General features: G+C 44.0%; 1 protein-coding gene across 1 annotated transcript in view; it reads right to left on the bottom strand.

Moving 5' to 3' along the window:
- ARHGAP35 (Rho GTPase activating protein 35) overlaps positions 1-21,883 on the bottom strand; it is a 43,504-nt gene extending 21,621 nt beyond the window's left edge. Inside the window, 2 exon segments of the mRNA XM_026690638.2 lie at positions 2,135-6,029; positions 21,748-21,883. Of these exon segments, the coding sequence (XP_026546423.2) occupies positions 2,135-5,827 (3,693 nt within the window). The 5' untranslated portion in view covers positions 5,828-6,029; positions 21,748-21,883.
- Positions 21,884-22,098: the final 215 nt, after the last annotated feature.

The raw sequence follows: 22,098 nt of genomic DNA, 5'->3' as shown, positions 1-22,098 counted from the left end.
GGAGTCTCTTTAAACCTGGTTTAAAGTTCTGATGATCATGTCCCTTCTGTGATCCCACGGCCGAACTTCAGGACTGCCTTTACAGCCATCTGCAGAATCCCGCAGTCACACAATCGCATTTTACGATGGTTTTGCCGAAAACCAGCAATTTCTCCCAATGTTTGGCCAAAGCACACCCATAGTAAATCATGGCTTTGCTTAACGACCTCACGATTCACTTAACTGCAGTGGTTCACTTAACCACTGTGGCCAAAAAAGGCTGTAAAATGGGGCAAAGCTCATTTAACAACCAGCTGGCTTAGCAACAGACATTTTTGGCTCAATTATGGTCGTAAGTCGAGGACTGCCTGTCTCTGTGATTTCCCGGCAGACAATATACGTAGAAAACTTTTTCCGGTTATTTAAGCTTTCCCTTGCGCCAGCTTTGAAACCCTACCCACTGAGCTTGGTGGCCTGTCTGGGCTCCCTCTGCTGATTAAGAGGCAGGTCAGCAACTACTCCCTCTCCCCACCCTGAATTTTCTAGCGAGCAGTTTTTGTTCACGCCTGGATGGCAAGTTTGAATTTCTGCAAACTGCTGGAAGAGATCTCTTGGCCATGTACTCTCTCTTGACACCTAATTTTATCTTTTTTCTTACACTAACAGTTCAAACAGATGGCCTGGTACAAAAAGGAGCCTCGAGGGGGTTATTCCCCCTGCCCCATAAAGGAATGGAAGAGTTAATAATATTCATATCCTTTCTAATCAGGGGTTGCTTTCCAATTAGGAGATGTGAGATGCCATTGTAGACTGCGAGGAAAAAGGGGGTTGGCTTTTTTTCCTGCTTTCAGCTTGCAAAGCATACAACCATCGCATCATTTTAAAATAAAATATAGTTGTTGTTTTTTAAAGTAGCAAGCTCCGAGTCATTATCCAAGCTTTTTCAAATAGAGGGCATTAAAAAAACCAACCCTATCTAGCTTGCTTTTGTATTCCACCCCCACCCCCCCCCCTCTTCCAGTAACAGAGCTCTCCTGCCAATGTGGAGAAGTCCACCCTGCTGGCAGCAGGACAACTGCAGCAAGAATGAAACCACCACCGTTTTGTAAAGCAGCCACAGCATTGTTTAAAGAGACCCCGGTCCTTCGGTGAAAGAAAGGAATCCTTTCTGATGTCATTTCAAACTCCTCTACAGAACTATAGATTAAGGGGATTGGTTTGAAAATCACATGAGAAATGAAAACATATAGACATTATCTGGCACTTCCTATTGACGTTACAATCTGTCCTTTTTGGCGTATTTTTGATGTCTTATTACAAACCAGAACAGTGATGAGGTTCCCAGAAAATAATTTGAAACACAAAGTCCATATTGTATACTTGACAACTAGCTCTTCAAAATTCATTACTTTCAAAAGGGCCAGCTGCTTATTTGAAAATTGCTTTCTGAAGCCAGATTTAAAAGGCAGATATGGAATCTTACATAAAAAAAGCACAATTGTATTAATATCTGACTAGAATGCTTTTCTTATAATTATTGAACAGACCCCTAAACTGTAACTCTGGTCAGAGATTATCAGAGCATTATTAGCTGGCTAGCTTCTCAGAATGCAAAGGGACAGAGTCTCGTGAGAATTTGTTTATCAGATTAGCATCCATTATTTCTGTGCAATTCAAGGCAGTGTAAATAGCACTCCTTCCTTGTGTGTTCCCACACAACAATCCTGAGTTGGGCTGAGAGGAAGAGTGACTGACCCAAGGTCACCCGGTGTCTTCAAAGTTCAACACCTTAATTTCTGAAACCAAAATGTTATCTTTAAATCAATATTGAATCCTTTACATTTGTTCCCAATGTTTCTCAAATATAGAGCTAAACAGCAAATAAACTGCCCAGGTCTTACACAGAAATGCAGCCCTCTATTCCGAGACTCCTAAAGTACAGATACCCCTCTGTTCAAACATCCCAAACCACTCCTAATTATTTTTCAATTGTATTAGCAAACAATCGGATGACCCTCTAATGCAGGGGTGGGGAACTATGTTCCTTTTATGACTTGGGGACTTTAAGTCATAAAAGGACCATCACCCCCCACCTCTGCTCTAAACCAGACCATCTGGAGTTAAAGACACTCCCAGACGTACACACACACATTACCTTGGTGGTCCTTCTCAAGCTGCGCAAGATGTTTCTTTTCCTGGGGTCTTCATCAGTGGTCTCGTAGGGAATGACAGCATTATCTCCTTTGTAGCCTTGGGATGTCTGGTCTTCCTCTTTCTTCCTGATGGGCCCCAGCTCATCATCACTCCCTATACTGAAACTGGTCCTGAAGCTGGCAAACCGCCCAAGTCTCGTGCATCGGGTCCGATACAGCACCGGCTTGGTGGTCAGCGACACCTTGCGTCCCCGCTCCAATGAGCTGGTGTCCATTTCGCTGTCCGACCCGTTGCCGCTACCATTGGACTGGGTTTTGTTGATGTTCCGAATGGTGATGATTTTGCCTTGGGTGCTGTCGTGAGGCACCGAGTAGATATTCTCCTCCTCGTTTCTGGGTTTGACCACGGCGTCCATCGGTTCGGCGTAATCCGAAGGGTCAAAGCCATCGGTAGGTGGCCAGCTGCTGGAGGAGACAGGTTTCCGTTGTCCCTCGCGGTGTCCTTGCTCCAAGTAAGAGAGATCCCCCTTGGTAATATCAAAATGGACAGCGGGCTTTGGTTTCACCGGCGGAGGTACTTTGTTGTTCAGTTTGCTTTCAAAAGTGCTCATCAGAGAGAAGACCGAAAGCCCATCGTTGCCCTCCAGCTCCATGGAGAGCTTGGACAGGTCTTTGGACAAGGTGGGCATGGAGCTGTCGTCCCTGAAGGGGCTGTAACTGGGAGGCTCGACGTCCTCCTCGGAATCCTGCAGGTTAGAATTGCAGAGAGGGGAGCCGGCCCGGGGAGAGTTGAAGACTTCTTCCGTGGTGCTGCAGGCTTCTGCGGCATTGTCGTACATGTGGGTCGCCTCGATGATGTTCTTCCTCTCTACCACGTCCTTGAAGAACAAGTGGAAGACCTCCAGCTTGTGCTGAGGCTGGCTGCAGGGGATGCTTGTGAATTTCCCTTCAATGTCCTGGGCGATTTCCTCCCCCTCCATCAGCTGTTCCCGACTCAGATCGTTGTCTAGGACGTCGATGGAGCCCTCCGTGAGCGCCACAATCTGCACGGGGATGATGTCCTGCACTTCGCAAAGAAAGGCACGTAACATAGCTAGAGATGCCTTGCGCTTGGCGGAGTAAAACAAAATGTAACCGTGGACCAGCCAGCTTTTGCGAATGCTGAAGGCGGAGTGGAAGGACAGCAAGGAGAGCTCAATGCGCCTCTTGTGCGGTCCGATGGGGTATTCCAGTAACACGGAATTGCTACTTCCAGAAGGGGAGGGCCGGCAGGTTTGGGACTGAAGAACAGGGAGAAGGATATCGTCGGCGTTAAAAGGGTCTCCGCACAACAAGCACATGACGATCCGAAGGTCGATGTCGGCCAGATCTTTAAGGCTTGCGGTTGAGCTCATCAGGTTTAAGTTGCGCTTTGAATCCAGCAAACCTTTCAGGACTTGGCTGATCTGCTTTTCGTTGATGTTGCGCCCGTATCCTATGCCGGTGGAAGCCGGGTCGAGGAACACGCACTGCAATTTACTTGCAATCTGCTGGCCTTGCTGTATTAAGCTGTGTAGTGTTTCTCCGCTAGTGTCCCCTCTCTTGTTCACCAGAATTAGGGTGAGAGGAAGGTGAGCGAGGTGATTGTCCCTCCGGCTGAGGGTGGACTCTCTGCTCTTCTCGATGCTCTCCACCACGTAAGACAAGGACTCCTTAGAGTTATAAAGGCAGAGGCAGCCGTGGGGCTGAAATGTGGGCGTCTGGAAAGAATTAACCGGCAGCCGGACGTTTCCCTCAATGGGTCTCAAGGAGAGCTCGTACATTTTCCCGTCTATCACGTACTTGTCGTCGTTTGTGCAAAGAGCTCGGATCTCGTTGGCTAGCTCACGGGCGAGTCCATCTTTCCCAAGAATGACTAAGTTGATGCGGTCGATGTTGGAATCAGAAAGCAAGTTTTTCTGATTGCGATCCGAGGGCCTGATAAACCTGGAACTTATTAAGTGCTCTATTTTAGCATCTACGCAAGCCGGGCAGCTGGGACAAGTGTCCTTGGTGGGATGGTAGACAAAGTGAATGTGTTTCAAGATCAGTGCGTCTCGTTCAGCCTGCAGCTTTTGCAACGCTTTAAATCTCTGCTCTTCCCCCAAGACATCCTGGATGACCCCCATTTTTTCTTTGCTGGGTTTGGCATCAAGCTCCAACTCATAGAAGAGTTCTGAATACTCCAGGAGCAGTTCCTGGAAGTCCTCCTTGGCCTTCTCGATAATTTGTTTCTGATGCCGGCCGTAAATATCCATGTACACAGATTCTTCTAGCCACATGTAAAAATCCTCATTCATGATGAAACTGCGAGCTTCTTCCCAAGGTTTTCCTGGGGTGATGAAAGGGGACGTCTCCAAATTCTCCTTGAAAGCCCTTCTCATTTCTGCCCTCTTCCTCTCATTCCTCAGCTTTTCCAGGTGGGCCTCGTAGAGCTGCTGGGCAGGCAAGGTGTCCATCACATCGAATGGGATGCGATCATTCTCCATGTTGTCGATGTGGCTGGTGGCATCCCAGGGCGTCTCCTCAAGAACGACAAACCACTTCAGGAAGTCCGGCTTGGTCTCCAGCAGTTTCTCCACTTTGATGCAACTCAAGTGGTTGATTTCATCCAGGTTTGGGATGAGGGCGTCAAAGGCAAGAGGCAACATAGCCAGGTACATCTTTTTCCTGCGCTCTATGTGCTCTTGCTTGAGGCGAAAGATGTGTTGTAGGAAGAGTTTCTTTGCTTTCTGAGTCCCTTCCAAGTAGACGTAATCCTGATATTCCGGAGAGGATTGCATCTTTCGCGAGACGTTGGACCAAGTTTCGTTGTGGTTTTTAACAATACGGCTCACCAGCCACTCATACTTATCCTTCGCGGCAGCGATCTGTTGGCTCTGTTGTTTCAAAGCCTCGAAGTACGGGATAATTTTAGTCTTCCCCCTGCTTTTGTCGATCAGCTGCACCAAAGTGCTGAAGGCCAAGTCAACGTTCACGTTGGATCTGGCCGAGGTCTCCACCACCTGGAGGTTCTTTTTGCTGAAGACAAAAGTGTGTGCATCTCGAATGTACCGCTCCACGCCTTCGTCGCACTTGGTCAGGACCACCACGGTGGGCTTCTTGGTCTTGGTGAGTTGATTGTAGAGGTTGGTGACAAACTTGAGCTGCTCGTCAAAGTTCCTGTTCATGCCCCGGCTGACATCGATGCAGAGAAGAAAGCCATCCACCAGCAGCTTCCCGTCGGGCATTTGTTTCTGCTCAAAGTCCTGCTCCAGGCCAAGCTGATCGGTGCAAAAGTACATGAGCTTTTCGGCGGAGGCCAGTTTGGTCGCCGCGGCCCTCTTGATGTAGGGCTGAAGGGCGGTGCTGCGGTGCGGCTGGAAAGTCTGGTCGTCGATAAATTCGGTCTGTTCCACAACGTGCATTTTACATTCCACACAGTCCTCCAGGGAGCGCACCACTTCTCCCCAGAACAGGAAGTGGTCATTGTTAACCACCCGTCCTCCAAAGTCACTGGTGCTGAGAACGGAGGTGTGGTCCAAGTGGAAGTCGTCTGCTCTTGGCCGCACAAACCGATTGCAGAGACAGGACTTCCCGATACCGCACTGGCCTTTCTCCTTCTCGGTCCCGGACAAGCCCACCACACTGATGTTGTAGGTGGGAATGCGGACATCTTGCTTCCTTGCCATCATCATCGTCCAAACATCCTGTTTTGCGTGGGGCTGCTTCCTGGGCTATCAGGGTTCTCCCGTGCAACCCCCAAAACGGCAAGGGAGACTACTGGCAGTTCAGATTGAGTACAGTTAGCACAGCAAAGACAACGGTCCCCACTCTTGGCACGCCACCAGCAGCTCAGTCGTCACCGATCCCCACAAGAAAGATGCTCAGCATTTTTCCCTGAAATTAAAAAAGAAAAAAGAAATGGTTCAGGATGGTTGAAATTTATTTTAATGTGCAGCAGACGTAAGTAGGAGGAGAGGTCATACATCACTTTTTTTTCCAGTGCCATTTTAACTTTGAAAGGTCACTAAACGAATGATTGTAAGTCGACTTGTACCTGTAGAATCCCCCCAACTCAGTCCCTTCCAGGAGGACAGGATTAACATGCCCTTATCTTAACACATCTGGAAGGCACCATGTTGGGGAACACGGATATCATGTTTCTTCCTCTCTTAATTACTGAATGGTTGATGTTTTTGTTTTGAAGGTTCAGCAATGGCACTTTGTCCTCCTTGTGTAAAGGGAACAAAGTGGATTATTCTATTGTGCTATGTTAACCACAGCGTAGGTAGTAATACAGAGGTTAATTAAAAAGCAGTAAGCAATTTGTCTCAGCTCTAGCCATTCTGAAACATACTAGGCGTGTTAATTTGGAGGGGGGGGAGTGTACTCTAAAATAGATTTAATCGGTTGCTTATCTATGCTTTCAAAGTGGGGATTGGCACCGGGATAACAAGGAGTCTAGAGTTATGGTGGATGGTAGATCTTGAATCCTCTGTCAGTATACAATACCTTTTGCTCTGATTGTAAAATAATGCTGCTTAACTAGTTCTTCATTCGGAATGGATTACCAAAGACAAAGGGTGGCTGTAAGTTTTTAATGCTATTGTATGTTTGAGTTGGAAAAAGAAACCTGGAACATTTGATCCCAAGTACATTCAATTTTTCTAAGTGGCAGTTTAACAACCAGCTGAGTCACCAGATAAAACATTCCGAGCTCTTTAAAAAAACTGGGAAGGAGGAAGCTGGCACAGAGTAGAAATTCAACCCTGCTCTGAATCTGACCAAGGGTTTATCCCAAGTACGTACAATTACACCTCAAAGGTAGCTGTTATTTAGACCAGCTCCATTCCCCACTGAGGGATCTAGAAGGCTGGGTTTTTTCACATATCCAAAAGAAATACAAACACACATTTTCAGTACTGAAAAGGTATCACCATGTTATTATTTTGCTATCTCTGTACAACCAGCTTCCCATTTACAGATTTTTTAAAAGCTATAAAGCTTCTGTGATTAGAAAGTGCTAGAAGTTTCTACATTACAATGACACCCCCCTCTCCTTAAGGAAAAAGGCAGAATGGGTTAGAAAAGGGGGCATTCTATTAAATGAAATAATAAAAATAACAGGGATATCATTTAACTAAAGGGGGACAAATAAGTTCTCCAGTTTGGAAAACTACCAAGCAGCAATTCTCTGTTAAACATTTACAGGAGCGTAATGAAATTTTGTGGCATTTTTGGGCCTCAAATTTAGCAGATGTATTTTCTAAGCAAGAAAGTAATATGATTATAGTATGTCAGCTAGTTTCCTAGCAAGAAAAGTTTTTAAATGGGGAAAAATTGCAATACAAGTGTTCCAGCATCTAATACTGATGAAACCAGCTAAAATCTGCTTTATCCCATCCTCATTCCTTTGACTCTGCAATCAGATAATTTTCCTGACCACCACCTACATTCTGCCATCCTCGCTGCTCCCCTCAATCTTGCAAGGGTTTGCATAATGCCAGATAAAGAATTTGAGTTTCTATTACTACAGTATTTAGCCAATACAGACAGCCTCTCTGTAAAACATGTTGTTTTACATTCAAATTGCTTTTTGACGATTCATGTATGAAAAGCAGGATTCAAGTGTACAAAATACATTAAACAGGTAATATCTGTAGCCATTCATGGGGATGATAGTACATTGGGGATTTCTGCCTATCTCCATTAGTATCTTGTCCCTCTCTTCTCACCCCACCAAAGTATGGATTGGCCCCTACCAACATCAAGAGCTTCATCCCTATAACCAGTACTTTAAGTTCTCAACATAGCAAATAAGCAACTCTGGAGAATCTGATGAGTAAAATACACACACACACACACACACACACACACACACACACACAGTGTTTTTCAAACGTGGCAACTTTTAAGATGTGTGGACTTCAACTCCCAGCATTCCTCCATCTGTAAGCATGGACTTCAACTCCCAGAATTCCCTAGCCAGGATATCCTTTACAAATCATAATGGATCAGGCTAAGCCAAGGATGGGCAAGCTTTTGATGCGCGTGCATCGTCAGGTGTGATGGACAAGTTGAGGGCCCAATGGGTGACTGTATCATGAACGTCAGTAGGGCAAGGTACTTCTTCTGGGAGGAAGTTTGTGGGACTTTTGTTTTATTAATTGTGCTATGCCTAATTTAGGGCTCAGATCAGGGGTCTCCAAACTTGGCAAATTTAAGACTTGTGGATACAGCCATGCTGGCTGAGGAATTCTGGGAGGTGAAGTCCACAAGTCTTAAAGTTGCCCAGTTTGGAGAACCCTGGCTTACATAGCAGTTTCATATGCCTTCTGCCTCAAACAAAGTAGGGATATGTGTTGATAGTTTTCAGACATCATATTGATGGAAGGACTCCAAGGGCTAATAACATACTCTTATGTTAAATCCAAAGCAGACCATAGTCTTAGCATCATGTGTGCATCTCTAGCCAGTCACCAATGCATGTATTTTATGTTATCTGTGAAACAGATATTTGTTAGATATTTGTTTTCAGGAAACAAGGGATTCCTCAGCCCAGAAGATTACAGTAGTTAGTTAGCTAGAGAGTACCATAGAACCGCAGCCAACCTTAGTTAATCCTATGCTGATTTAGAGAAGTAGAATGTATTATTTTACCACGTTTTATCACTAAGGAGCAAGTAACACTTCCCTACCACAAGCAGCTCACAACTAAATTAGCTTTCTTGTCTGCTGGAGACTCTCCTTAAGCAAAAGAAAACACATCCCAACTGAGCCTGTTTTGAAACTCACCACAAATTAACTTAATTTAAGGGCGCTTGTTCGGCAAACAATATCTGTGATATTTGTACTTAATGCTGGCTTTCAGCCTGGCGTGGTTCGAGTGTTTCAAATGACGTGCTGTTAAAACTCACTTTTAATAAAGCCAATGGCAAGTGAGCCTGAAAGCACCCCAGCGCCAGAGGAGGGAGACGCTGCCTGACAATGCCTGGCCAAGGAGTTCCTCTCAGAGCCATAAATTTTCTCACTGCACCAGGGCGGCTCAAGTGTAGAGAATCTCTGAAATGGGTCATTTGTATCTTTGGAAAGGCCGATTTAAGCTTTTAACCATCTGGATGAGAAATGTTTAATCTCAGGCGACAGATGGGCTATTCTTGGAGGCAGGCAGGGCATATAGGAGCTTTCAAACCAGGCCCCCTACCAAGGCCAAAGTCAGCCCACCTCTGAAAATTTGCTACCAGAAGGGCGGGGAAGAAACACCAAGGGTAGGAGCTGTGGCCACCGGTTCTGCTGCTCCTCTATCGGATCTTCAATCACGAATTAGGGAAAGACAGGCCATTAAAAAGCCTTCTGAAGTATTTGGAGCTCCAAACAGAGGTTCTTATTGAACATATAAACTACAGGCGACTTACAACAGCACTGAAAAAAGTGGCTTATGACTGTTTTTCACACTTGTAAGCATTGCAGCATCCCCATGGTCACACGATCAAAATTCAGGCGCTTGGCAACTGACTCATATTCATGACGGTTTGCAGTGTCCCCAGGTCATGTGATCACCTTTTGGGGCCTCCTGACGAGCAAAGCCAATGGGGAAGCCAGATTCACTTTACAACCATGGTATTAATTTAACAACTGCACTTAACAACTGTGGCAAGGAAGGTCATAAATTGGGGCAAAATTCCCTTAACGGTCTCGTTTAGCAATGGAAATGTGAGGCTTAGCTGTGGTCGTAAGACGAGAACTATCTGAATTCCAAAGCTATTCTAACCATTCTAGAATTGTTCTGAAATGTAATGCAGCTGTTTATAAATTTAATAAACATTTATACATATTAATCTTCTACAACCCCTAATCTGAAGGATGCAGCACGTGGCAGATTATAACACAAATAGCTACACAATTGACATTGTCCAGCAAAGTACAGCATAAAACAACAGAGAAACGGTTCTAATCTACACACCAAACAAATCAATGCTATCTAGACAAGGTGACAATTCAAAAGCTTTGCAAAAAAGCCCTGGCTTAACCGCCTTGCAAAGGGATGACAGGTTCAGTTACCAGAGGAAAGTTATTTCACAAAATGGGGGGGCGCCACATAAAAGCACCTTCTGGGGAACCTGTGCTTCTGGCCTTTTTTCTTTTCTTTTTTCTTAATACCAGGAGCACTGAGCTCGCTTGCGTCTAGGCAGCCCTGCAGATTCCTGGGAATCCGGCCAGCCAACAGTCTCAATTGTACCCAGAAGCCCATTAAAAGCCCATGTAGTCCTGCAGCCCAGGAGTTGCAGTTACAAGGCTGAAGGGACTCTCACCTGCCAGCAGGTGGGCTCCTATCTTCTGTCCTCATTGAAGCTTGGAAGCTGTCCTCCAAAGCAGCCCTGGGTAAAACGCACATCACATTTCTGTAATGAATTCTGGGAGTTGAAGTCCACAAGTCTTAAAAAGTTGCCTCCCGATGAGAGAATGAGTGATTTTTGTCTTCTTCAGTGATGGGATTCAATTCTTTTACTACCGGTTCTGAGGGCGTGGCTTGGTGGGTGTGGCAGGGGAAGGATACTGTAAAATCTCCTGTCAGAGGTGGGATTTGCTGGTTCTCTGAACTACTCAGAATTTCCGCTACCGGTTCTCCAGAACTGGTCAGAACCGGCTGAATCCCACCTCTGGTCATCTCCTTCTCTTTTGGTGTGACCGCCCAATGACTTAAAAAAATAAAATAACCCAAGAACCTGCTCCATTTTCTGTTAACGGACAAACTAAGAAAGAGCAGGTTATGAGTCAAACTTAGCCCTAACAAGGAAAGGGGCGGAGGGGGGAGTTGGTTTTAGATTTTTTTGTTTGTATTGTTTTTTTGTTTTCCCAAATTTTGTTCTATTGTACTTTACTAATTTATGATTTTTTTGTTAGTTTTTATTGTTTTTATTTTTATTTTCTGTTTGAAATATGGTTTTACATTGTGTAAGCCGCCTCGAGTCGCCATGGGCAAATAGGCGACAATATAAATTAAATCAATCAATCAATAACATCAAAGACAAAGTGAATTTGCAAAGACACCGTCCTGGCCCCCATTTTTCACCTGCCACGTAATTCGGAACATTCCTAAGAGAAGTAAAAGTGTCCAAGAATCCGTTCAAAGGACGGGAGCTATTAGCTTACGGTAGTTAAGCCCCGTTATCCCTGTGGTAACACAACACTTTGAAGCATCAAGCCGCTGGGATGGTGGAGGAGCTGGAGACTCGCCAAACAGGCTGGGCGCCTTCCCAGCTGGGTCATTACAGCTAACTAAGTGGAGATGGGAGTTGAGGAGGAATTCAAGCTCTTGAGATAAAGGGAGACTCCCCCCCCCCGTGGCGAGCCAAGGGTGGGTGCGGGGGAGTGGGCTCCTTCTGCCTTCCGTCCCTGGAGGTGGGCCTTCTCAACCCACGGCCCTCTTCCCTGGAAGGAAGAGAGATGATCCCATACACAGGGAGTCCTTGACCTGCCACCCAACTGAGCCCAAAATTTATGTCATTAAGCGAGGTATTTTTTAAGCAAGTTTTGCCCCATTTTACGACCTTTCTTGCTACCGTTGTTAAGTGAATCACTGCAAAGATTTAAATTAGTAACGTTGTTAAGTGAATCCGGTTTCCCCGCTGACTTGACTTGTCAGAAGGGTGCAAAAGGGGATCACGTGACCACGGGGATATTGCAACTGCCATAAACGTGAGCCTGTTGCCAAGAGTCTGGAATTTGATCATGTGACCATGGGGAGACTGCAACGGTCGTAAGTGTGAAGAACAGTCATAAGTCATTTTTTTCAGTGCTGTTGTAACTTGGTCTCTAAATGTAAGCCAAGGACTATCTGTATTGGTTATTTCAACAGGTCTTTGAGATGGAAATAAGTTTATTTACATTCTTCCTTTGATACAGGTGGTCCTCAAGTTACACCTATTGGTTTAGCAACTGCTCAAACTTATGATGGTGCTGAAAAAGGTGACTTGCAACCAGTCCTCATGCTTACAACCGTTGCAGGATCCCCACAGTGGCATGGTCGCAATCTGGGCACTAGGCAAGGGGCTGGCATTTGTGATGGTTCCAGGGCGACTTGATTGCAATTTGTGAGCTTCCCAGCCGGCCTTCCAACAAGCAAAATAGGGAAGATGGCAGGGAAGGTTACAAATCACAATCCCGTAATATCTCGCTTACCAACTGCAGCAAAAAAGGTCGTAAAATCAGGTGCAGTCACATGATGCCTCTCTTAATGACTGCACCACTCAATGATGAATTTTCTGGTTCCAATTATAAGTTCAGGATTACCTGTAAAGGTGTATGGATCATTGTTATCGTATTCCTTGGGTTTGTATACAATTTCATAATTTTATTATTGGGTTCTTTTCCTGTTGTTTTATCCAGTTTATCTGTAGCAGGTGTCAGCAACCCGTGGCTCTGTAGCCACATGAGGCTCTTTGGGCCCTCTGCTGCAGCTCCCTGTTGGGTGATCCCACCACTGGCTGGCCCCGCCCCTCGCCCTCCCCTCCCAGTCACACCTCGCCATGCCTGAGAAGGTAAAACACAAAAAAACAGAAATGGGAGGGAGGGAGAGACTCATTTCCCACAGAAAACACTGGAAGCCACAAAACCTGGGTAGGCGTGGCAGGGGTGTGTGTCATGTGACTGGGTGGGAGTGACGTTGAGTTGGCCACGCCCATCCAGGTTTTGTGGCTCCCAGTGTTTTCTTTTCTATGGGAAATGGGTCCAAATGGCTCTTTGAGTGTTTAAGGTTACAGACCCCTGATCTATAGGATTGTAAACCGTTCAAAACTGGTTTAAGGTGGAATGGCATACATGACAGACTAACTACAGCTCTGTCTTCTGCACTTCTAGTCTAGGGGCATTTTTAGTGAAGAAAGATGTTTTCAAAGAGACTGGTGCTGTTGAAAATATTATTTAAGACATCTGTAATTATAACCAAGAAGTAACAAGGAGAGCTGAGCTTCCCAAATGACAACTTCTGAATTTAGCAACAGCTGAACTGAAAGAGAGGAGTAGATCCACTGGGGAATGTTACCTGCAGAAATCCCACTGAAATTAATGAATGCTGACTAAGGGCCTTGTTCTTGCTTCCTTCCCATTTCAGAGGGACTTGCAATCAAGACATTCCCAGGAGATGCAGAACCCAATCTGCTAACAGGCTGTCTTGCAGACAAAAATTCATCTGTAATTCTTCCCTCAGCAAAATCATTACAGACCTTAGGACAAAGGAACCCACCAAAATAAAGTTATTTGGAAAGGATCCTCTGAAGATAGCACCTAGGATTGTTTAATACACTGGCATTATTTCGATTTCCACACTCTTCAAAAGAGATGCTATAGGTAGTCCTTGACTTATATCCATTCAGTGAGTGACCACTCGAAGTTGCTTATGTAAAAAGTGACTTATGACGGTTTTTCACACTTCCGATCACTGCAGCGCTCCCATGGTCATGTGATCAAAATTCAGCTGCTTGGCAACTGACTCAACCTATGGCAATAATGACTTACAAGGTCTACAGCTAAGCACCTGGTCCATTACCGCATAGTACTATTCTAAAGCGCCTGGAAAACTCAGTTAAGATCAGACTGTCAAGTTTCCCAGGCATAAGATGAACAATGCATTTAATAACCAAACAATCTTTTAATCCAGCTATGCTGGTTCTTTTTCCAGAAGGTGAACACCCCAAATTACCAGCTCTTACAATTTTAAGAAACAGACAGTCCACAAAAGAGATCTGAATCTACGTCTGCTAACAATGATGCTTAAAAAGAAATCTTAACGCACAAAGAACGCACTGAATTGCAAATGCTGAGTCCTGCCATAACATACCTTCACGCCCTACTTGAGAGCTATTCACAGGCAACCAGCTGTTCATTCTTGAAAAAAGAATATATTGAATATGCAGACGAGCAGACCTATTGCTAAACTGCCATACTCTGCAACATACATGTCAGGTGAACAATGGTCCCTGTTCTTTCTTCTAATGTGCTTGCCTGGTCATATGAAATATGATCAAATCTGTGTATTCTTTTGCTAACACAGCTTTTATCAGTCTACCAGCATCTTCAATTTTATTTTAAAAGAAAATCAATACATTTTAAGCCACTAACTATAATAATGACACCCAAAAGTAATCTTTGATGAGAAGCCTCTGCTTGCATCAGTCTTATCTCATCAGTTTAGAAAGACAATTAACACCAAGGCATTTTCAGTGCTCTGAGCTGGTATAAAAAAAAATCATTGTCGAGAAATAAAAGCATCAGGGTCTGGACAGCCTATTCAGCACCTACATCCCAATTATTTTAGCAAGAGGTGTCCAACCTTGGCAACTTTTAAGACTTGTGAACTTCAACTCCCAGAATTCCCCAGCCAGCCATGGGAGTTGAAGTTCACAAGCAATAGTCTCTTTTACTGTGCCTTGATTCTCAACCTTCATCACTTTCATCACCAAACTGCCAAAGTTTCTTTTATATCCTTCAGAGAAAGCAAGAGAGATAAAATTTGATGCATTGATCTAGGTTTTTTTTTAAATCAAGTCTAATTAAAAAGTTGTTTATTATTTCAGAGATCCCCTTAAAATAATTTGGATAAAATTTTGCAAAAGAAACGTATTAAAATTTAAAGCTATAGTATTGAAACACTGCCCTTCAAATTTAATTCTAAAAAATGTGGATATATGGTGGCCCAAATGTTAACACTTTTTTGGACAACTTTTTAAAGCAGCTGCGTCTTTTCCCAGGGTCACAAGGCAGCTGCAGAAAGAAGCTTTTGAACTGAAGTCTAACATTACATTCTGTATTCTACGCAGAGTGGAAATCCAGTCAATAATTAAGGAACCAGCAGTTGAGAAATATGCCACAGACTTAGCATTTGGTAGAAAAACACTGAAAAGCTTTGGAAAAGATATGGAGATGCTGTGATGTGCCTATACTTACAAAGATCGTAATCATTTCAGACAATGTTTTCCCCTGTGACATGCAATGGAAATTAAAGTTCAATTCAGAAGACACAGGACTGAAAAGAGTACTGAGGCTTTTGAACTTTGGTGTTAAAAGTCTCTGGAGAATAACAAGAACAGCGAAGAAAACAAATGAATCAGTCAATCCAGACTTCTCACTTGAGGCACAAATGACCAGGTTCAGATTATATTTTGGACATCTTGATGCAGAAGACCTAGCTCCCTTAAAAATGTATAATGCTGGCAAAGATGTGGAAAAAAGACGAAAAAATAAATTAAAAAAAGAAAAGAAATGATGAGTAGCAGTGGGCTGGATGGACTCGATTACAGTGATGATTGATACACGGATGAAACACCTAAAGCCGTGTTTCTCAACCTTGGCAATTTAGAAGATGTGTGGATTTCAACTCCCAGGAGAATTCTGGGAGTTGAAGCCCACACCTCTTCAAGTTGTCACGGTTGAGAAATACTGACCTAAAGGATTAGGTTAGAGATAGTTGCCTATGGAAAAATATCTGGTCATTGAGAGTTGATGGCACACAATCTGTCAATCAATGTACGCCTCACTGAAGCCAAAATGCTCACATTCAACTAAAGCTGAAGAAGCTTCTGGGATGAGAAGGAAACCATCTTCAAAGAAAAATCAGAAAGTCCAGGTGCCTCTTAAAAAAACACCTTTGGGACAACCATGACCTGGATGATGATTGAGAATCTCCACAGACATTTAACTAAATCTCAGGCAAATCCTTTAATTTACTCACTTTTGTTAGTTTTAGCAAAAATAAACTGAGACAAAATATGGATTTTCCTATCAGATGTAAATTAATCAAAAAATACTTGCCATGAAATTGCCGTTTTTAAAAAAATATTTAGTCTGTAGAAAATAATAGATTATTCAAATTATGAAGAATGCAGGCTAAATAGGAGAAATAGCTAGGTATATTAAGAAATAGCTGCTTCTTGCTTCTGGGAACCAACTTCTTGGTTTCTTATATAAATGTATGTTGTTCAGAAGGCATGTGGGATAGATAGATAGATAGATAGATAGATAGATAGATAGATAGATAGATAGAGCTCCTGCATTATGCCTGGAAAATGTAAAGGATCCAATTATCAGCAATAGAAATGTTTTAACTAATATAGCAACTAATTGGCAAGTGTACAGTATTTGTTCAGAAAATAATTAACTTGGAAAGTGAAGGCTTGACTTAAATCACTTCGTTGTGAAAAAAAAATATCTCAGCATGGCAGAAGCATATTTTTAAAAAAGAAAAACTGAATTCTTAGAAGTCTGCAATTTTCTCAAGCATATGTCTTATAAATTTCTATTCTTGTCCAGATCAAAAAAAAGTCAGCCCAGTATGGCTATTATTGGATCTTGAAGGGATTCTATTACATTTTAAGACTACGAACTGGGCAGAAATTCCACTACTATATGAAGTTGGTAAGTTTTACAACAAGGTCCAGTATACCTCTCAGAAAGGCACAGGACATTAGGTTTCTCACTAAATCAGAAATGAGATTTGAAAAATACAATTTATAAATACCTGTTTCTTCAACAAAGCAGCTAGACTCACATAACAAGCTAAACTATATTTTCTTTGATTGATGGTTTATTGAATGGCTGGTTAAAATATTGGGGCGTATCCTTACAAATCACACTGTGGCTTGCTGCAAAGCCACTTAGAGTTACCTCAGACCACAAGATAGGTGGCAAATACATTTAATAATAAATAGCACGAAACCAAGCAGCTTGTACACTGCCAAGCAGCTTGTTCACATCATACCAAACCAAAGAATCCTCATCTTTTTTAAATATTTAGTCAAGCAACCCAAAACTTTATCGGGATGCTTTGAATTTAGTGGATTACACTGCAAACCATATGGATGGAAGTTGCAGTGCCAATGTTTTTGGTTTGACTGATGAAGCAATATGCTACAAAATACTTATCCATTACAGCAACACCCCTATTTGTTCCATCTATGTTATGCAACTTGGTATGCAATTTGCTAGCATTGTTCCATTTTCTTACACTAAATGTGTATGTTCTCCAAGGACAAGGTAGGTTTTAGTAATTATAGCACCTTTGCAGAACATATAAATTATACAATTTAAACTTCATGTTTATATTTAGCAGCAAATTGCACCAACTTGAAGCAGCAACAAAGAGAGCCGGTTTGCTTTGAAATGCATAAGACCAAACAAAAACTTTGTAAGTTATCTGTCAGCACACAATGACTGTGTTATTTCAGAAAAAAAGAAGGCCAGCTAAAAGACAAGTGGTTTCTTGATAAGCTTATAAGGAAGGAATTCAATTTGACCAAAAGGAAAGGTAGGGAGATTGCCATGACTGGAATCTGAGTCATGGCAACTGGACTTTTCTTTTTCAGTTTGAAATTTGCTGCTTATCCCAGCAGATTTTTCAACCACATTAAAATGGCTCAGGAGTGCATTCCACCTCCATCAAAAGTAGGAAATTAATATTGGGATTAGGCTGCATGTGAAAATTTATCTATGATGAGTCTGCAAGTAGCCAGGTTCTACAGTTAAAAATAGTTAGAAACACTTACACCAAAGTGTTAGTTTGTTCCTGAAACACAATTCAAACTATTCATTGGATTGCTATTTGAGGACAAGGTCAAAATGACTTCATAAGAAATGCTGGCACTGTATGCCTTTTTAGACCTGTTTTAAGCTGAATCCTAAAATATTGAGAATATTTTTACAAATGCATTTATCTTCCAAGTATATTATTTAAAAAATGAAACACCAATTACAAAAATACAGTTAGGCCACAGATTGATTGAGCTGTAATATAAGAATAAAAAACCGTTCACACTATCCAAACTTGATTGAACAAAATGCAATGGAGTTTCATCAGAATACCACAGTTCCTTTCACAAGACAAACATGGAACTGATCAATCTGCTCAGGTTTCAGTTCAAACCCTAAACTACATTTAACTGAAAATTAGTGGGATATACGTCTTTTCCTTAGATCCTTCTCTCTTCAGCACCCCATTTTCTTCCTCCAGAAACAAACAAACAAACAAAAAACCCACAAAAGAACAAAATCTGCACCTCTGCAGAATACACAAAGAACCTTAGAAAGAAGTGACAAGTTTTGAAAATCTGGCTATTAAGGATCTTACAGACATCAAAAACTGAAAACAGATAAAAATATCACTTGTCTTGCATTGTCTCCCTCTCTCAACTTTCAGCAGGGAAAGGGAGTTCCTACAACCACGTGGGAACCAGAAGGAAAATAAGCCATGGGTGAAGCTGCCTACTTAATGCATGTAAAATGTTCTTACAAAAGAGCACACCAACATTTCCCTGCAAGAATGTGAATGGTGGTTAAAAGCCAGGTCTAAGGCTTCAGTCCATCCTGTGTGAAGGAATGGAAAAAAACAAAACTATTTACTGCCACATCCTGAAAATCTGCTGTTGGCAGTATTTTCAGATCTTACCCAAAAGAGAGAGAGAGAACTAACCTGATTGAATTATACTTTGCAACTAAATGCTCAGATGCAAATTAATCTAAAATGGCCTTTCAGGATCAAAATTATTTAATCAGTTTCCTCCCCACCCCCAAAAAAATCTCATTCCTAAGTATCCAGACTATGCAAATAATAAACATACTTGCTAAGATCCTTGCTAAGATTTCTCCAACATCATTTAGAATTTAAAACTCATGACTATCTCAGTGACAGAAATTATGATCATTGACAGAATTAGTTCTGCAAAAGACTCATTGTTTAGATTGTGGTTGCACATAAAGTCTGATAAAATATTTTGTATAAAAGGTTAGCAAACAAAACAACCCCAATGGTTTTGGAATCCATATCCGTAATAAGAACTGATATCAAAACATGGTAAAACAAAAACCTGAGAAAGTAGATGAGAAGCTTATAAATACTAATGAACATTTGATTCAACTTTAATAAAAAAAATATATTTCCCATCCTATAAATGCTATTTAAGACAGTTGAATACTAACCTCTCAGAAACACATCTATAAATGAAAATGTGGATTCATTTTTAAGTGAGTGGCAGAGTCTTTGCACTTCCAGACAAAGTAAACAGAATGTGCATTATTTGTCATTTTGCATATTCTAATTCATTTGCTATGTAACACTATGTAAAGATGATGTTTTGATGATTTCTTGACAAAGACAACGAGTGGGAAACAAAGGAATGCTGTTATAATCTTAGAAACTCATCCTTGGAAAATTCTGTTCCTGTCTTTTAGGATAATGAGTTCAAAACCTCCTAAAGTAAAAGGGATTCTAATTTTCCAAAAGGAGGAACCTGGATATTCATGTCATGTCCACTACAAAGACTGCATTCCTCCAATTAAATTATTCAAACAGAACAATCAAGAGATTCTAAAGAAAAAGGCACTTGCTCTCAATCCATCCTTGGGGAAGACGTAATGGCGATAGCACATGTGACCTGGAAGAATAAGCCCAAGGAGGCAAGCAGAGCCTTCATGTACCTCAACAGTATAACTGCAGAGAGATGAAGAGAATTTAGAAGAAAAATGTGAAGAACATGTTCCTTAATGCTATGCTGCCTTCTTTTCCTCCCCCTGTGCTTTGGATGGCCATAATAGGTCTAGGCTTGGAAACAAGGGGAAGTCCAGTCCGGTTTGACTTGGATGGTAAGCACAGCATCACACATTTTCCAGGATTGGGAAGTTGAAAAAAAAAACAACACCTGTTTTTGAAAAGCATAACTGCTTCTGTAGTGTGGCCAAGAGTATTAGATGGATACATCCACAAAATCACCAGAAGTTGAGCATGACTTGATATCATGACATTTCCCCAAGTGCTTTGTTAAAGTACACCAGCCTGATAAATTATATTACATCAAACAAAATACCACATTTGCATTTGCAGCCACAAGTTAAGGAAAGCCTCTTTTCGCTTCCTAAGCATTACTGACTTGCAGAGATGACGACTACAAATAGCCAAAGGTTGCTATTCTGCAGAGAGTTTGGAGATGTTGTTCCCAGGAGAGCCAGATGGAAGCAAAAAATGAGACACGCAGAAAAAAAGCACCTTATTTCTCCCACAATTTTACTGCTCTCACACAGGTAGGCCCTACCTAAGACTTATTTTGAACATTATAATAAATCTGTATAGAGAAGTGTGAAACCAATTTTGGTCTGACCATTTTAGGCAACAGGAAGTGAAGGTGGGGGAGACAACACACTCACCATGGAAAGGTATGGACCTTGTCCCCCCCAATCACCGTTCTAAAACTGGGGGAAATAGATATAATCCCCATGGATTTCCCTGGAATCCCAACATTCATTTCTGCAGCAACACATGATCTCAACATACAGGCAACTCCTCGACTTGCAACCTCAGTTGAGCCCAACATTTTCAATGCTAAGCAAAGGTTAAGCAAGCCGTGCCCTGTTTTGCAACCTTTTAGCCATGGCTGTTAAGTGAATCACTACAATTGTTAAGTGAATTGTGCGGTCGTTAAAGCAAATCTGGCTTCCCCCATTGAGTTTGCTTGTCGAAAGCCAGCCGGGAAGGTCATGAATGCCGATCACGTGACCCCAGGACTGGGCAACTGTCATACCTACATGCCAGTTGCCAAGCGTCCGAATTTTGACCAGGGGGATCCTGCAACGGTTGGAAGTGTGAAAAACGGTCATAAATCAACTTTTTTCAGCACCGTTGTAACTTCGAATTATCATGAAACATAGGTGTCAAGGCTACCTGTATCCCAACTTCAACTTTAGGAGGAATTCCCACCTCCCTTAGAGAGCAGAGCTGGAGGGAAGCCCTCCAATCCAGTGGCGAAGTAGGGCCAGTTGAAATGCCATTGCGGGGACCCAGGACCCCAGCCCCCAACTGTGCAAAGATGGGTCCCAGTTCCTGTCCAGCATTCCCAGAGCAAGAAGGACCTTCCCGGCCTCTCTCTGCTGCTCCAAACGGATCTCTCTCTCTCGCTGTTTTCTGATGGTTGACAGAGGTTAGTCAAGCCTTCTCGCCCCCACCCAGCAAATGGTCCCTCCTTCCCAGGCCCCCCACCCCTAACGGGCACTGGCCTTTTGTCCCTCACTTTCTCTGGCTCTTTCTCAGCTATTACCTCGACTCCAGCACCACCACCCCGTTATGCCAAAACGGACCCCCTTCAGCCCCCCACTCCAATCACAGCACCCTGGGAACTGCAGGACCCTCATTGTATGGGTCCGCCCAGCACATCCAAGCCGGCCTCGGAATTCAGGCATTGGCGCTGCCATGGCAGGGAGGGCGGTATAAGGCTGGCGTGGGGGGCTCTTCTCTCCCCCCTCAGGGGGCAGACAGACATTCCCGCCGCCCCCCAGCCAGGGAGCGACCCATTTCCTCCTCCCCTCCCTCGATGCTGCATCCCCGACGTGGGGGGCTGGAGGACCCACCTGGCCCTCCACGAGGCGGGGAAGGGTCTTCCTCCCTCCTTCCCTCCCTCCCTCCCGCGCCGCGCCCCTCCCCGCAGAGGGGCGCCTCCTTTCTTCACCCCCGCCCGCTGGCAGCACTCGGGGGGCGCCGTGGGGAAGAGTCCCCCCGGGGACCCCCTCCTCCCCCCTTATTGTTCCTCAGTGGGGCCGGGCCGAGGCGGCGGCAGCGGCGACAGGCGAGGCGACTCACCGGGTCGGGGGCGGCGGGGCCGGGCCAGGCCGGGCTCTCGGGGCGGGGCGGACGAGGACCCGAAGCGGCGGCCGCGGCGGCGGCGGCGGCGAGGGCGGAGGAGGCGGCGCCATGTTCCTCCCTCCCTCCCTCCCTCCTGGCTCGCTCGCCCGCCCGCCCTTCCTGCCTTCCTTCACCCGGCCGCCGCGAGGGAGGAAGGGGAGGCCGGGCGGCGGGGAGGCCGGCGGGGAGAGGCGGCGGGGAGGCCGAGGAGGCGCCCTCGCCTCACGCTGAGGGGAGGCAGCGGCGGCGGCGGCGGCGGCAGCGGCGAAAGCATCGACTGAGGGAGAAGCGACAGGGCGCGGGGCCGCG

Source organism: Notechis scutatus, chromosome 8 (genome assembly GCF_049901735.1).
Source record: "Notechis scutatus isolate UNSWTSFEM ecotype Mainland chromosome 8, rNotScu1.2, whole genome shotgun sequence".
In the NCBI taxonomy this organism is placed as follows: domain Eukaryota; kingdom Metazoa; phylum Chordata; class Lepidosauria; order Squamata; family Elapidae; genus Notechis; species Notechis scutatus.
Note: the sequence above shows the minus strand (reverse complement) of the source record. Positions and strands in the feature narration are given on the sequence as shown.